General features: G+C 45.2%; 1 protein-coding gene and 1 long non-coding RNA gene across 2 annotated transcripts in view; one reads left to right on the forward strand and one right to left on the reverse strand.

Annotated features, from left to right (window-relative positions):
• Window positions 1–7856: 7856 nt before the first annotated feature.
• LOC144690640 (hemoglobin subunit alpha-like) lies at window positions 7857–11396 on the forward strand. Its single transcript, XM_078558354.1, has 3 exons — window positions 7857–8018; window positions 8324–8531; window positions 10953–11396. The coding sequence occupies exons 1-3, from the start codon at window positions 7915–7917 to the stop codon at window positions 11076–11078; spliced, it is 438 nt and encodes a 145-aa protein (XP_078414480.1). The 5' UTR covers window positions 7857–7914; the 3' UTR covers window positions 11079–11396.
• The window catches only part of LOC144690650 (uncharacterized), a 65155-nt gene continuing 59029 nt past the window's right edge, over window positions 11244–17369 (reverse strand). Inside the window, exon 2 of the long non-coding RNA XR_013578925.1 lies at window positions 11244–11495. This is a non-coding gene — a long non-coding RNA (uncharacterized LOC144690650). The remainder of the gene's footprint in view (window positions 11496–17369) is intronic.

Raw genomic sequence — 17369 nt, forward strand, 5'->3', positions numbered from 1 at the left:
GACCCTGCAAAGTTCGTATCAATAACATCTGGGGACTTGTGCCAAAATTGGGAGAGCAGTCCCATAGACCAGTCAAACAACAACCTGAGATAGTTTTAGTCACAGAATCATATCTTACAGCCAATTTCCTAGACACCTGCATCACCATCCTTGGTATGTCCTGTCCCACCAGCAGGGCAAACTGACCAGAGGTGTTGGCTCAGTGATATACAGTCAGGAGTATTCAACATTAACTCTGGACCCCATGAAGTCTCATGGCATCAGGTCGAACATGAGGGAGGAAACGTCCTGCTGATTACCACCTACCGCCCTTCCTCAGCTGATGAATCAGTGCTCCTCCATGTTGAACACCACTTGGAAGATACACTGAGGGTGGCAAGGGCACAGAATGTACTCTGGGTGGGGGATTTCAATGTCCACCATCAAGAATTGCTCATTAGCACCACTATTGACTGAGCTGGCCGAGTCCTGAAGGACATAGCTGCTAGACTGGGTCTGCAGCAGGTGGTGAAGGAACCAACAAGAGGGAAAAAAACTACTTGGCCTCATTCTCACCAATCTACTTGTCACATCTGTCCATGACAGTACTGGTAGGAGTGACTACTGCACAGTACTTGTTCAGACAAAATCCAATTTTCACACTAAGGATAAGCTCCATTGTTTTGTGTGGCGCTAACACTGTAATAAAAGGGACAGGTTCATAACAGATTTAGCAACTCAAAACTGGGCATCCAAGAAGCACTGTGGGTTATCATCAGCAGCAGAATTGTATTCAGCCACAATTTGTAACGTCATGATTCAGCATATTCCTCACTACTATTGCCATCCAGTATGGGACCATCCCTCATTCAAAAAGGACTGTAGGAGAGCATGTCAGAAGCAGTACCAGATAAAAATGATGTGCTGCCTGGTGAACCAAAGCACAGGATTACATGTATGTTAAACAGAGGAAGCAACATACCATAGACAGGGATCAGCGATCCCACAACTAACAGATCAGATCAAAGCTGTACAGTCCTGTCACATCCGGTCATGAATGGAATCGGATACTCAACAACTAACGAGGGGAGGAGGCTTCACAAAACATCCTTATTTTCATTGATGTGAGAGCCCAGTATGTCAGGGCAAAGAAAAGAATGAGCACTTGCAATAGCCTTCAGCCAGAAGTCATGAGTTAATGATCCATCTCCCCCTCCTCTTGAGGTCCTCACCATCATAAATTCAGTCTTCAACTAATTCAATTCACTCCATGTGGTATCAAGAAACAGATTGGATACTACTAATGCCAGTGGCTGTCAACAATATTGATAGTGGAGGAAGTGAATTGAAGAAGGAGAATACACTTGGGATTAAAGGAGAAACATTAAATTGAAAAGCAGAAAATTACTTTTAGAAAATTAATTCTCCAGGACATCACCGCAGGAGTTCCTCAGGGTAATGTCCTCAGCCCAACCATCTTCAGCTGCTTCATCAATGACCTTCGTTCCATCATAAGGTCAGAAGTGGGGATGTTCACTGATGATTGCGCAATGTTCAGCACCATTCGCAACTCCTCAGATACTGAAGCAGTCCATGTCCAAATGCAGCAAGACCTGGACAATATCCAGGCTTGGGGTGACAAGTGGCAATTAACATTCACGCCACACAAGCGTCAGCCAATGACCATCTCCAACAAGAGAGAATCTAACCATTGCCCCTTGATATTCAATGGCATTACTATCACTGAATCCCCCACTATCAACATCCTGGGGGTTATCATTGACCAGAAACTGAACTGGACTAGCCATATAAATACTGTGGCTACAAGAGCATGTCAGAGGCTAGGAATCGTGCGGCGAGTAACTCACCTCCTGAATCCCCAAAGCCTGTCCACCATCTACAAGGCACAAGTCAGGAGTGTGATGTTCCCTCAACACTGAAGAAGCTGGACACCACCCAGGACAAAGCAGTCCGCTTAATTGGCACCACATCCACAAACATTCACTCCCTCCACCATTGACGTACAGTGGCAGCAGTGTGTACCATCTACAAGATGCACTGCAGGAATTCACCAAGTCTCCTTCAACAGCACCTTCCAAACCCACGACCACTGCCATCTAGAAGGACAAGGGCAGTAGATAGATGGAAACACTACAAACTGGAAGTTCCCCTCCAAGCCACTCACCATCCTGACTTGGAAATATACCACCTTTCCTTCACTATTGCTGGGTCAAATTACTGGAACTCCCTCCCTAACAGCACTGTGGCTGTGCCTACACCACATGGACTGCAGCGGTTCAAGAAGGTAGCTCTCCATCGCCTTCTCAAGGGTAATTAGGAATGGGCAATAAATGCTGGCCTAGCCAGTGCAGCTCACGTCCCATGAATGAATAAAAAGAAATGTCACTTAGTGTGCTGTTAAAACCTCAGTTATCCCTGAAACCACAAGTTTTAGTTTTTGCAAGTATCGATCTTATTCATTGTTAAAAGTTAATGGGGATGATTTTCCCTGGGTACTTGAGATTCTAAAGACCCTCCAAGAAGGCCAAGATAGGGTCTTAAACTGAAACGCTGATTTGACACAGGTTTGGCACAAGTTATTTTGGTTAAAGAGTTGAAGTTTACTCTAAGAATGGCCACCCAGTTTGGGATATAACTGCCTCATAAATTGACTGCACTCTGTTCAATTCACATGTCGCACTCCGTTCTCTTAGGTCCAACCCCAACTTTGTTATCAAACATGCTCATGAGGATGGTGTTGTTATTGTCTGGCATACTGACCTCTACCTCGCAGAGACTGAGCAGCAACTCGCAGACACTTCCTCCTACCTCCCCCTGGACCATGACCCTACCACCTAACATCAAGCCATTGTTTCCAGGGCTGTCACTTGTCTCATCTCCTCTGGAGATCTTCCCTCCAAAGCTTCCAACCTCATAATCTCCCAACCCCGGACAGCCCGCTTGTACCTCTTCCTCAAAATCCACAAACAGGACTGTCCCGGCAGATCCATTATGTCAGCCTGTTCCTGCCCCACGAAACTCCTTTCTTCCTATCTTGACTCCGTTCTCTCTCCCCTTGTCCAGCCACTTCCCATCTACACCCACAATTCCTCTGATGCCCTACGTCATATCAAAAATGTCCAGTTTCCTCGTCCTAACCATTTCCTCTTCACCATGGATGTCCACTCCCTCTACATCGCAATCCCCCACAGGGATGGTCTGATGGCTCTCCACTTCTTCCTTGAACAGAGGCTTGAACAATCCCCATCCTCCACCAATCTCCTTTGTCTGACTGAACTTGTGCTCTCACTGAACAATTTCTCCTTAAACTTGTCTCACTTCCTCCAAATAAAAGATGTGGCTATGGGTACCCGCATGGGCCCCAGTTATGCCTCTTTATGGTATATGTGGCACATTCCTTGTTCCAGTCCTACTCAGGCCCCCTCCCACAACTCTTTCTCCGGTACATCGATGACTGCTTCGGTGCTGCTTCATGCTCTCATCTGGACCTGGAAAAATTCATCAGTTTTGCTTCCAATTTCCATCCCTCTATCACCTTCACATGGTCCATTACAGATCTTCCCTTCCCTTCCTTGACCTCTCTGCCTCCATTTCAAGAGATAGGCGGTCCACCAATATTCATTAAAAACCCACCGACTCCCACAGCTACCTTGACTGCAGCTCCTCACATCCCGCTTCCTGTAAGGAGTCCATCCCATTCTCCCAGTTTATTCATCTCTGTTGCACCTGTTCCTATGATGCCACTGTCCAAAACAGCGCTCCTGTTATGTCTTCCTTCTTCCTTAACCGAGCTTTCCGACTCACTGTGGTTGACAGGGCACTCAACCATATCCAACCCACCTCCCGCACCTCTGCCCTCACACCTTCTCCTCCCTCCCAGAACCATGATAGGGACCTCCTCGTCCTCACATTTCACCCCACCAGCTTCCACATTAAAGGATCATCCTCTGCCATTTCTGCCAACCCCAGCATGATGCCACCATCAAACACATCTTCCACTCACCCCCACCTGTCAGCATTCTGTAGGGACCATTCCCTCTGGGACTCCTTGGTTCAATCCTCCATCACTCCCAACATCTCATCCTCTTCCCCCAGCACCTTCCCATTGCAGAAGGTGCAACACCTGCCCCTTTACCTCCTCCCTTCTCACCATCCAAGGGCCCAAACACTCCTTTTAGGTGAAGCAGCGCTTCAGACTGGGTGACCGCTTTGCAGAACACCTTCCATCTGTCCGCAAGCATGACCCAGACCCTCCTGTCACTTGCCATTTCCACACACCACCCTGGTCTCATGCCCACATGTCCGTCCTTGGCCTGCTGCAATGTTCCAGTGAAGCTCAACGCAAACTGGAGGAACAGCACCTCATCTTCCAATTAGGCACTTTACAGCCTTCTGGACTTAACACTGAGTTCAACAACTTCAGACCATGAACCCTTCTCCATCTTCACCCGCTTTTTAATCCCCTTTTCTTTTTTTAAATTCATTTTTATTTTTTATCCACTTATTTTCATTTCTTTTAATTTATTCATTGTCTTATCCCCTTTTTAAAATCCCCTTTTTATCCCTTTTTCCTTTCTTTTTCCCCAACCACTGCCCCCTCCCCACATCCCATCCCCAAAAGGGCCATCTGTTCCTTGTTCCATGTTGTTCTTTCACAGAGTGCTTACCCTTCTTCTGCTATTAACACACTCTGCTTTCTTACCTTTAAGCAACTATCAGCACCTCCTTTAGTCCTTACTACTACCATTAACACTCCTGTTGTCTTTTGTCCATGACTCCTTTGTCAGTCTCTCCTTAGCCCCCATCTATTTCTGGCCTTCTATCCAGCTTCACCTGCTCCACCCCCTTAAACAGTATAAATTCCATCCCATTTCTACTTCTCTTTAGCTCTGAAGAAGGGTCATACGGACTCGAAACGTCAATTCTGTTTCTCTCTCCACAGATGCTGTCAGACCTGCTGAGTTTTTCCAGCATTTTCTGTTTTTATTTCAGATTTCCAGCATCTGCAGTATTTTGCTTTTAACACAAATTGTCTGATTGTGCTCATTAAAGAGGCTGTGTGGCACCATGGTAGCCAACACTTTAACTAACAGCAACCAGCTCTTTGGGATTAAACTGGCTGTGCATTTTGAGCACAATTTAAAGGTTAAATCTTGCACTGTCAGCTGGAGGTTTGAAGAAGATTTTTAAATACGTTGGTAGGCATCTGAAACATTTGATCAAGTCTTCAACAATAATCTATCAACACTTATTCCTGAAATTATCTGAGGACAACACCGTGAAAGAGTAAGAGCTGTGCGGCTCTCTGGATAATTCTAAAATATAAGGTACAACAAATAATTGGAAGGACCAAAGGAATCTACCAATGGATTGTGATAAAATGGTGGAATGAGCAACAAAATGGCAGATGGAATTCAGTGTATGTAAGTGTGCGGCGGTACAGAATGGTTAAAATGGAAAAGTATGTACTTCGATGGGAAGGAAGATGGGTGAGGTCAAAGAGTAGCCTGGTCTGGGCACTAACACTCATAAGACATTTAAAGCAGCACAAAAACTTTAAACCCTGAATTCCTTTAACTTTTCATGCCAAGGTACAGACTACAAGAGTTGCGATCTCATGGTAAATCTGCACCGAATCTTAGGGAGACTGCTGTTGGCACACGGTATACATTTTTGGGCTCCATATTATAGGAAGGATGTTGAGGCAGATTCATTTGGATGTGACAATGTCTGGCAGCAGGAAATATAATTGCAAAGAAATTCTTTGAAAATTGAAACTGTTTTCATTTAAGCTGTGAAAATTAAGAGGTGACTTGATTGAGTTACTTGTCTAACTAACTTCTCTAAGACTTTTCATAAAGTGAATATCTACCATCGGCATGACTGAGGGGAAATATTATGAAGAGCTATGATATAAATGGGGCATGCAGCCACTTAAGGATTGTGAGGTGATATTGCTGATTTTAAAGGGACCATTTTCTTTTAGCAAAAGGATCAATATCCAAAAGGAGTTGACTCAAAATAATTGTTAGAAGAATTACACAGGCGTTGAGAAAGTACTTGTTCACTCAGAGGGAGGGTGGGGTTCTAGAACTTTCTACCTGAAAGGATGGTTAGAGGCAGAAGATGCCAATACATTTAAAACATACTTCGATGTGCACTTGATGAGCTGGAACCTACAAGGTTATGGACCAAGAGTGGGATTAGACTGGATAGCGCTTTTTTGGCTGGCATGGACACAATGGGCCAAATTGTGGCACTCCTTCTGTACCAGAAATATTTCTACATTTCTATGGGAGATCATCTAGGCAATGACAAGTAATTTCATCTTTTGCAGAACCAGAGGACAGCCCGGGCTTGAAAGGGGGTAATTTCCAAACTAATCTGCAGAAACAATATTTCAGTGAGTGAGTGATGAATACAATGGAAGAGAATCATCAATGAAATGCTGCAAGCTGTTAGAATTCATTCATTCAAATGTAAAACTAGATCGATCAATTTCAGAAATTAACATGTTGGGATCCAATATGTGAGTAATTTGAAAAGATGTGGGGTAAGTATAGAATGCTTGGCAGAAAAAAGGTGATTTTGGACTTTGCTTCCCAACCCGTTCCACCACGGGGTTTTTCCTCACCTCATGTCTGGGTGCGTTGTGGGTAGAGATTGACTGATATGAATTTTCGAATATCATTACATTGTACAACTTCCTAGATCATAGAAAACAAACCAGATGGGCCTTAGCAATTGTTAGATGAGAGATGACCATGTTCTCTCTTCACTTCTAACCAATTCAGGATTTACGTCCTCCCAAATATCCTTCTCTTTTGTAAACACAAATGAGAAGTCCTTGTTCAGCATCCAAACTTATCCAATAACCTGCTGGTAACTCAGTATCAGCTCCTCTCAAGAGGAGACACCTGGTATTTAATCATTCCTTCTTAGCCATTATTTGTAGAATATTTTACTGCTCTTTAATATTTCAAGATACTCTCCTCATAATTAGTTAGGCAGAGAGTGAGCATTACCCATAATGTGAACATCAAGCTGTGTGATGGATGCTGTTTGACACTGCCCTTTGGTAATTTAGCATCTTCTAATATTGTGGCTGAACACAGTCTAGAAAGAGCAGATGAATCAACTGGAGTAAAAGAGAAATGATGTGGTATTTTACGTTTGCTGATCAACAGGCATTAAAATGAAATATAGCAATAAAAGTGACATTTTAGGCCAGAGTAATGATGTATATATAGAGAGAAGAGTTGTGTGTCTATTTTGTTTGAAGCAATCGGTGACATTTGCCACAAAATAATTGTGTTTCTGACAAGTGTCCCCTTTAACAATGAGGATACCATAAAAAGATTGGCTCACAACAAACTAAAAAGGGTTGTGAGTTAAGAATATTATTCTATTTTGACAGTAAAGTGAATATGTCCAGTGGTGCTCAGCAGTGTTTGCTGTGGAGGTAGTAATCCAAACATTTAATGTCCTCTGATTGCAATTAATTGTTCACATTATAATTAGCACTAACTCACACTAACTGCCTACCATCTGTTTTGCTATACATGCCATATTTGTATTGGTCTATTATAGTATATTTATTAACTCAATAATTTAAACCATTGAAACTTGTTTCAAATGAAATGTGCAGAAGGTGGAGTTTGGTAGCATTTCTCAAACTCGGGCTATCTTTGCTAACAGTTGCAAATGGCAGTGATCATTGGTTCTTTCTCACTCGATGTTGCATCTTATCATTGCATTTGCAATAAGTCCAACAAAACGAAAAGGAGACCAGCAGCCAATCAGATAAATGGGGACTGGAGGGCGGGCCTAGGAGAAATGCAATAAAAACGGGCGAAAACCGACCACAGACAGCTCGAAAGTGTTAAGACTGGAAGAGTAACGACAGCCATAACCATGCCAAGCAAACAATTCACTGCAGCCGACAGGACTGCGCTCGCTCAGGTCGGCAAGGTTTTCACCCAGCATGCGGAAGCTCTAGGTGCAGAATCTTTGGCCAGGTAATTTCGTTAGATTTGCATTCTGTTCAAACTATTTTTGACGGGAATCTGTGATGATGAATATTTGATTTATTTTCTTCTAGAATCATGAGCTAAATGAAACGAAAATTTCTACATAAAAGGAACAACTTTCTAAAGCAGTGTTTGGTGGTCTTAATACGAACTAACATGAATCTTCCTGAGATTCCTTTTCCTTGTATTCCAGAAGAAACTTTAAATATTAGAATCGGGATACTGGGTTTGGATTGGGCTAGGTATTGCAGGATTCAAAAGATGGAATAATGGTTTGTTTTATTTTCCTAAAGGCTCTTTCTATCTCATCCTGCATCCAAGATTTATTTCAGTGATTTCACTGACTACAGTGCTGCCGGCCCTCGGGTCAGAGCCCAGGGTGCAAAAATAATCGGAGCTGTGGCTGAAGCGACTGGGCACTTGGATGATCTGCATGCCCACCTGGAGAAGCTTGCCGCCAAACATGGCCAAGTACTTCTAGTGGATCCTCAAAACTTCCCGGTACGTATCCACTTCACAGATTCTTCCTGGTGTCCAAAACAAAAACAGAATTACCTGGAATAACTCAGCAGGTCTGGCAGCATCGGCGGAGAAGAAAAGAGTTGACGTTTTGAGTCCTCATGACCCTTCAACAGAACTGAGTAATATTAGGAGAGGGGTGAAATGTAAGCTGGTTTAAAGTGGGGGTGGGTTGGGAGAAGTTGGGGGGGGGGGGGGACGGTGGTTGTAGGGACAAGCAAGCAGTGATAGGAGCAGATAATCAAAAGATGTCACAAACAAAGAGGTGGTGATATTATCTAAGAGAATGTGCTAATTAAGAATGGATGGCAGGACACTCAAGATACAGCTCTAGTGGGGATGGGGTGGAAAGACTGACAGGGCATTACAAGTATAGATTTAAAAATAATGGAAATAGGTGGGAAAAGAAAAATCTATATAAATTATTGGAAAAAAACAAAAGGGAGGAGGAAGAAATGGAAAGGGGGTAGGGATGGAGGAGGGATTTCAAGATCTAAAGTTGTTGAATCCAATATTCAGTCCGGAAGGCTGTAAAGTGCCTAGTCGGAAGATAAGGTGCTGTTCCTCCAGTTTGCGTTGGGCTTCACTGGAACAATGCAGCAAGCCAAGGACAGACATGTGGGCAAGAGAGCAGGGTGGAGTGTTAAAATGGCAAGCGACAGGGATGTTTGGGTCTTTCTTGCGGACAGACCGCAGGTGTTCTGCAAAGCGGTCGCCCAGTTTGCGTTTGGTCTCTCCAATGTAGAGGAGACCGCATTGCGGGGCAACAAATGCAGTAGACTAAGTTAGGGGAAATGCAAGTGAAATGCTGCTTCACTTGAAAGGAGTGTTTGGGCCCTTGGACGGTGAGGAGAGAGGAAGTGAAGGGGCAGGTGTTGCATCTTCTGCGTGGGCATGGGGAGGTGCCATAGGTGGGGGTTGAGGAGTAGGGGGTGATGGAGGAGTGGACCAGGGTGTCCCGGAGGGAACATCCAGAAACATGATAGGGTCCCCCTTCTCCTCACATCACCCCACCAGCTTCTGCATTCAAAGGATCATCCTCTGCCATTTCCGCCAAATCCAGCATGATGTCGCCACCAAACACATCTTCCCTTCACCCCCACTGGCGGAATTCCGTAGGGATCATTCACTCCGGGACACCCTGGTCCACTCCTCCATCACCCCCTACTCCTCAACCCCCACCTATGGCACCTCCCCATGCCCACGCAGAAGATGCAACACCTGTTCCTTCACTTCCCCTCTCCTCACCGTCCAAGGGCCCAAACACTCCTTTCAAGTGAAGTAGCATTTCACTTGCATTCCTATAACTTAGTCTACTGCTTTCGTTGCTCCCAATGCGGTCTCCTCTACTTTGGAGAGACCAAACGTAAACTGGGCGACCGCTTTGCAGAACACCTGCGGTCTGTCCGCAAGAAAGACCCAAACCTCCCTGTCGCTTGCCATTTTAACACTCCACCCTGCTCTCTTGCCCACATGTCTGTCCTTGGCTTGCTGCATTGTTCCAGTGAAGCCCAACGCAAACTGGAGGAACAGCACCTCATCTTCCGACTAAGCACTTTACAGCCTTCCGGACTGAATATCGAATTGAACAACTTTAGATCTTGAACTCCCTCCTCCATCCCCACCCCCCTTCCATTTCTTCCCCCTCCCTTTTTGTTCCAATAATTTATATCGATTTTTCTTTTCCCACCTATTTCCATTATTTTTAAATCTAAAACTAAAACTTTGTTAGTCTTTCCACCCCACCCCCACTAGAGCTGTACCTTGTGTCCTGCCATCCATTCTTAATGAGCACTTTTCTTGGATAATATCACCACCTTCAACACCTCTTTATTCCTTTGTCTGTGACATCTTTTGATTATCTGCTCCTATCACTGCTTGCTTGTCCCTACAACCAACCCCCCACCCAACTTCTCTTCCCCCAACTCCCCCACCACCTTAAACCAGCTTATATTTCACCCCTCTCCTAATATTATTCAGTTCTGTTGAAGAGTCATGAGGACTCGAAACGTCAACTCTTTTCTTCTCTGCCGATGCTGCCAGACCTGCTGAGTTTTTCCAGGTAATTCTGGTTTTGTTTTGGATTTCCATCATCCGCAGTAGTTTTTGGTTTTTATCTTCCTGGTGTCCATCTGACCAAACTCTGATGATCAGAACTGTAATTGGACATTTCGATTGCTGCATTTCCAATTGAAATGTCAGTCTGTAAATACTTTAGGCCTGTACACAAATTTATGGCGGTAAATGTATAAACGTCCGGTATTCATTTCTCTTTTTTAAAAAAAAAATGAGAACAGCTTCCGACCAATACTCCATCTGGGGTGCACACTCCAAATCAGGCACTCCGCAAAAATAGAGGGAACGTTGTTTCCAATTCATTTTCTCTTGCTTTTATTTTTACAGATACTTGCTTCATGTATCTTGGTAACCGCGGCTTGCCACCTGGATGACTTCAGTGCTGATGACCACTTCGCTCTGGACAAGTTGCTTACTCTAATTTGCCAAGAACTGAGGTCTCAGTATCGTTAGAAATGCAGCAGAAAGCAGTTTGATTCACATCCTTCACACCTCTGTGTGCTAAAAACAAAAAAACTGCAGATGCTGGAAAACCAAAATAAAAAATACCTGGAAAAACTCAGCAGGTCTGGCAGCATCGGCGGAGAAGAGTACAGTTGACATTACGAGTCCTCTGTGTGCACCTTCCATGCAAGGCAATAAATCCTCGCTCTTGTAATCAAACTTGATTTTGCTTTAGCTCCCACTGTTTAATCTAGTTTGCATATTTCATCAGTTTTTTCCATTTTCTAATTGTTACTGAGGAACAAACTTTTGCTTTCATCAATGAAACCTAGTCTGCTGTGTGTGATTTACATAAACACATTGCATTTAAGAATAAAAAAACTTGTAGAAATAAGTAAGAAAAAGGGAGATAAGTGCAGGCTGTACCTGAACCTCTACATGACAACCTAAGTGGGAAGAACAAATGGTGATGTAAACATTTTAGCAACTATAAAGACATTGTTTGTCTTGCATTAGGGAATGAATAGATTCATAGCAGTACTTCATTCAATCAGAACCCAGAGTATTTCTGTCTTATGTGATCTGTACACAGAGACCTGTAATAAAAGCTACCTTCATAACAAGGAGAACATTTTACATTTGTTCTTTTTTTTAAAAAAGAATTAAAATGTTTGCTTAGATTAAAATTTAAAATGTTAACTTACTTGGTGCTTCATGGTTTACCAGTAGCTCCATTAGAGCATTTCTTTTCTTTATGATTAAGGGTTCATCTACAAACCTCCCATGGCAATATCCAGTTGATTCCAATATTTCAGTCTCTATCCTCTGGGTATCTATCCCAAGTGTTCAGCATTCTTTCTGTGAAGAGAACACCCTGATATCGCTCCTAAACTTCTCTTTCAGAACTTTCAGCCTGTGTTCTCCTTTCCAGCTGAAAGGTCGGAGGAATACTCTGGTACAAAATTTCAACACTCGGAGTCCAGATGCAAGGTTCAAGTAGTTCCTTTATTACACCATGTGGGGAGTAAAATGCTGAGCAATCCAGGTGCTTTTCCACAGAAGTTCAAATGAGCAGAGTTTATTTATTTTTTACTATCAGTTACCGCTTAATGGTATTAGTTAGACAAAGGCCACAGCACAATGATTCCCCTGGTGGGATGATAATTGTGTTCTTGTACAGTAATTGCAGTGCAGAGACTAAGCATTGTCCTTTTGGGAGATAGCAAATAATGTATGTTTGTTGTGTACAAAAGGTTTACAGGGGCTGACTGGATGTGGTTCGAGGCCATCAGACAGTGTGAAAGGGCCTTCCCCATTTCACAGAATCACAGTGCAGACGAGGCCATTTGGCCCATCAAGTCTGCACCGACACGTGAGAAACACCTGACCTACTTACATAATCCCATTTACCAGCACTTGGCCCATAGCCTTGAATGTTATGCCATGCCAAGTGCTCATCCAGATTCTTTTTAAAGAACGTGAGGCAACCCGCCTCCACCACCCTCCCAGGCAGTGCGTTCCAGACCGTCACCACCCTCTGGGTAAAAAAGTTTTTCCTCACATACCCCCTAAACCTCCTGCCCCTCACCTTGAACTTATGCCCCCTCGTGACTGACCTTTCAACTAAGGGGAACAGCTGCTCCCTATCCACCCTGTCCATGCCCCTCATAATCTTGTACACCTCGATCAGGTCGCCCCTCAGTCTTCTCTGCTCCAACGAAAACAACCCAAGTCTATCCAACCTCTCTTCACAACTTAAACGTTTCACCCCAGGCAACATCCTGGTGAATCTCCTCTGTGCCCCCTCCAGTGCAATCACATCCTTCCTGTAATGATCGAGATATCCCGTGTCCCCGCCTGTGTGTGTCTCCCATTTCCTAATTGCAAATTCACAGCTGAGCCTTTTGTACAGGTTTTTCGCTTTCATGTAAGGCTGTGATTATCTGTCTTTGCTTTGGTGCCCGAGCTGCTGGTCCTGGCTGGCACTTTAAAATAAATCCAAATTTTCTGCATCTTCAGTTTCCCTTTTGGGTGCGTAACCGTTAGGTTAGGCTAGCCAATTAATCTGCGTCTGATGGTTCTGTCATGGCTCCAGTGGTACTGATCCGAGCAAGTCCTATGGGCCATGGCATCACCCGGACCTCTCCCCAAGTTTTTAACATTACTAATGCCCGAGATTCCTGTCATTCCGGTGGTGCGTGGCGGGAGACGGGAGGCTGGGACCCTACTACATTAATATTGTGTCCTGTCCCAGCAGCTGCTGTTGCTCCTTTAACATTATTTTTGTCCTATGCCTAAGGGCTTCCTTCTTACAGATGCGACATGCTTCAATTCCCCACGCCAATGCTAACACTAGCCGCACTGCGACGAGTATATGAGAGATTATTCTTATCCAGGGGTGTATATCCATATTCAGCCCCCAATCCCACACTTGCTCCCACCATGTCACATCTCTCAATTGCTCTTCCGTATCATTGATTAGCCGTTTAAACACTGCCTGTAATACGTGATACTGTTTCATCACCTTTCCTAAGTCACCTTTAATCTTTGTGAGACTTTCGGGAAGGTGGTGAATTGGGGCCTGCTTAGGTTCCTCATACTGTTCCAGGGTATCGTGGAGTGTGTCGGAGGTGTTGACTGAGACCTGACTCCTTTGTTGGATGTACACCATTCGCGTGTGTCCAATAGTAACCGGGAGTCGGGTTTAAAGCAGAAGTTGAGGGTGGTGATGTTGCAATGTAGGCTCTTGTATGTGTATGACTACTCAGTAGTTGTCAAACAGTATTTCCCCTTTCCCTTGTATCCTGAGCGGGTATGATGGTTTCGACTGTGAGTAATTTCTAACATACAACCCTCCGTTCGGTTGTATCCGCATTCGTCCAGCCTCCCCCACTGTTCTGACTATATGGGGGCAAATCGTAAGGGTACCTTTGCTCCTGCACCCGCTCAGTGATACCCCGTGTATGATCTCATTCTTGTGTATGGCATGCATGTCTATGGGGTAGTACCGGAGCAAGTCGTTGTCTCAGATTAACCCAATGTTCTCCACTTGGTACTGAGGACACGGCTCCGTGTCTGCTGTGACTGAGGGGATTGCCAATAACATACCTGTCACGTGCATTTGGTTTTTGGCGCACTTCTGAATCACCGGATACACCCTGGTCGTTCCTTTCAATGTACAGGCATCAATGAAGCCTGGGTTCTTGGCCATCCCCCACAACCGGGCACTGTTGATCCAGCCCGGTACCTCCATCCTTTGGATCTGTGCCAGATTGTGCCTTAACTACCTGATCATCCACTGGCCGTAAGCGGGGCACAGCCGGATTTTTTGGGTGCTGTCCTCTTGTCGTTGCTCCCTTTCTATTAATTGGCTGGTGGTTTTAGCATGGGTCTCTATAACGTGTACACTTTCTAATAGAGATGCCACACCCTTGCCCCCTTGGGCCCCTGCCGTTTCACCACCCCTCGCTGCCTCATGATCCCATAAAGATTCATGACCTCAGAGTTGATTCCTTGAATGTCGAGAGAGTTTACCAGGGAAGTCCCTGTGTTCACCCCTGTCAGTACATTGTTAACTAACCCTCTCTTCTGGTGGTGGAAAGCAGCAGGTCCCCTGAATCTAGTGGCGCCCGTGGCGTCGGCCGCCTGATTAATCACAGCCGTACCCAGTCATTTGTATAGTTTTCGTCAGGGCGCTTGGTTACTGCAATACTCAGGCAGTTGCATACCTGCCAGGTTCACAATTACTGGTACAATTTCATGTTTAACATAATCATACAATACTTCGCCATCCATATACAGTACCAGTGGCCCAGGGGTCATGTCTGGGCAAGATAGTCTCTGTGGTGTCACTGTGTCCTGTGATAGCGGGGTGTGTCAGTCCAGGGGTCCGCCGTTGTAGTCAGCTCCGTGTGTATGGGCCTCAAGATCCAATGCCAGGTATCTGTCATTCCCAAGTCCTCCTCCCCGTGACAGTGACCCCAGTTGTTGTTGTCCCGGGGTGTGAAGGTAAATTGCGAAAAATCTCTCACACATTGTATCAGGACCTGTGCCCCCTTCGCATATGTCCAGGGTCCGTCCGAACCATTGCTGATCTGGAAGCATATTGGGCCATCATTTTTCCATCGGAGTTCCATTCCCATATGCGACCTCTGCCCTAGGCTCTCTCCATCGCTCATTCCAATGGATAGTTGCATAAACCCGGTGCCACACTTGAAGAGCATTGACCTTTCCGTTGTGACATTCACACCTCCTTTCACACAATATCTGTCGCTGACATTCTGGTAGTATAAGCCCATACCAGCCGCTGCTTCACGGTTTACGTTCTGCATTCTGGTGGCTGCGATAGCCAGGGCCCTGGTAATGATTATCGACAGCCAGCTTTTTTCCATCTTGGCGTGGAGGTTACCCAGTTATTGTTATTTCTGTATTGAAGCATATTGCTGGTGATCATCCGGGGTTAGGTCGTATATTAGAGGCAGCTTTCTCCTTTTCACCCCTCCTTGTACACAGTCCACAGTGACCCTCCCCGTAGTTGAGGATTCCCCCTTTGTCTTTCGGATGGCCAGTCCTCCAGATCGGGAATGAATCCTAAACCACTTGGCTAACACAGTATGGACTCCTCCCACTGCCCGGTAATTCAGTCTTTCTTACTCACATCATACCTTTTCAGTTGTGACCAGTGATTCAACCTACCTTTTCCCTTCATATCGACGCAGGCACATGAATCACTGGTCAAAATAATTTTGTATGGTCCAGTCCATTTTGGGGCAAAACCTGGTTGGCTCGGGGTGATTTGAACAAACACCATGTCTCCGACCTCAGCCGCTGGTGACAGGTTCCCCCCTTTGTCCTCTCTTCTAAATCCCTGATAGCCTGTTGGTTCTTCACTTCCTGTTATAATACCTTTAGCTGTCCATCCAATTGCTTAAAATAGTTTATAATTTTATCTCTGATGGGTCCCATTTCCCCGCTTCTGGTGGCTATGCCCCCTGGCAAGCGCATAGCCCTCCCGGTCATCAACTCATAAGGGGTTAACCTGGTTGTCCTGTTATGGGTAGCCCTCAGTCGCATCAATATGCAGGGGAGCACATCCACCCATCCCCTACCAGTTGCTGTGATTGCCTTTCCAATAGCGTTTTTTAATGTGTGGTTCATATGTTCTACCATCCCTGAGCTTTGCGGATAGTAAGGTACGTGAAATTTCTGTTTTACCCTGAGCAGCCCACATGTCCTTTTCATAACACTGCCCGTAAAATGCGTTCCTTGATCCGAATCTATCTGTAAAGGGATTCCCCATCTTGGTACCACTTCAAAAGCGATGGTCTTTGCGACCGTGGTGGTGCTGCAGTCCCTGGCGGGGAAAGCCTCCACCCATCTAGTGAACTGGTCGATTATGACCAGGCAGTATTTCTTTCCCCTGCTGTCAGAAGGGGTCCCACAAAATCTATCTGTAGGTTTTCCCATGGGCCCTTGGGACGCGACTTGTGTGATAGCCTTACTTTGATTGGTTTGTCCAGGGTTATGCTGGGCGCAAATGATGCATCTGTGATAATAAAAAACAAAAACAGGATTACCTGGAAAAACTCAGCAGGTCTGGCAGCATCGGTGGAGAAGAAAAGACTTGACGTTTCGAGTCCACATGACCCTTCAACAGAACTGAGTGTAGTTAGGAGAGGGGTGAAATATAAGCTGGTTTAAGGTGGGGGGCGGGGGGAGAGAAGTTGAGGGTGGGGTGGTTGTAGGGACAAGCAAGCAGTGATAGGAGCAGATAATCAAAAGATGTCACAGACAAAAGTATCAAAGAGGTGTTGAAGGTGCTGATATTATCTAAGAAAAGTGCTAATTAAGAATGGATGGCAGGACACTCAAGATACAGCTCTAGTGGGGTTGGGGTGGAAAGACTGACAAGGTATTAGTTGTAGATTTTAAAATAATGGAAATAGGTGGGAAAAGAAAAATCTATCTAAATTAGTGTTAAAATGGCAAGCGACAGGGAGGTTTGGTTCTTTCTTGCGGACAGACCGCAGGTGTTCTGCAAAGCATTCGCCCAGTTTGCGTTTGGTCTCTCCAATGTAGAGGAGACCGCATTGGGAGCTACGAATGCAGTAGACTAAGTTACGGGAAATGCAAGTGAAATGCTGCTTCAATTGAAAGGAGTGTTTGGGCCCTTGGACGGTGAGGAGAGAGGAAGTGAATGGGCGGGTGTTGCATCTTCTGCGTGGGCATGGGGAGGTGCCATAGGTGGGGGTTGAGGAGTAGGGGGTGATGGAGGAGTGGACCAGGGTGTCCCGGAGGGAA

This window comes from Cetorhinus maximus, chromosome 15 (genome assembly GCF_964194155.1).
Source record: "Cetorhinus maximus chromosome 15, sCetMax3.hap1.1, whole genome shotgun sequence".
In the NCBI taxonomy this organism is placed as follows: domain Eukaryota; kingdom Metazoa; phylum Chordata; class Chondrichthyes; order Lamniformes; family Cetorhinidae; genus Cetorhinus; species Cetorhinus maximus.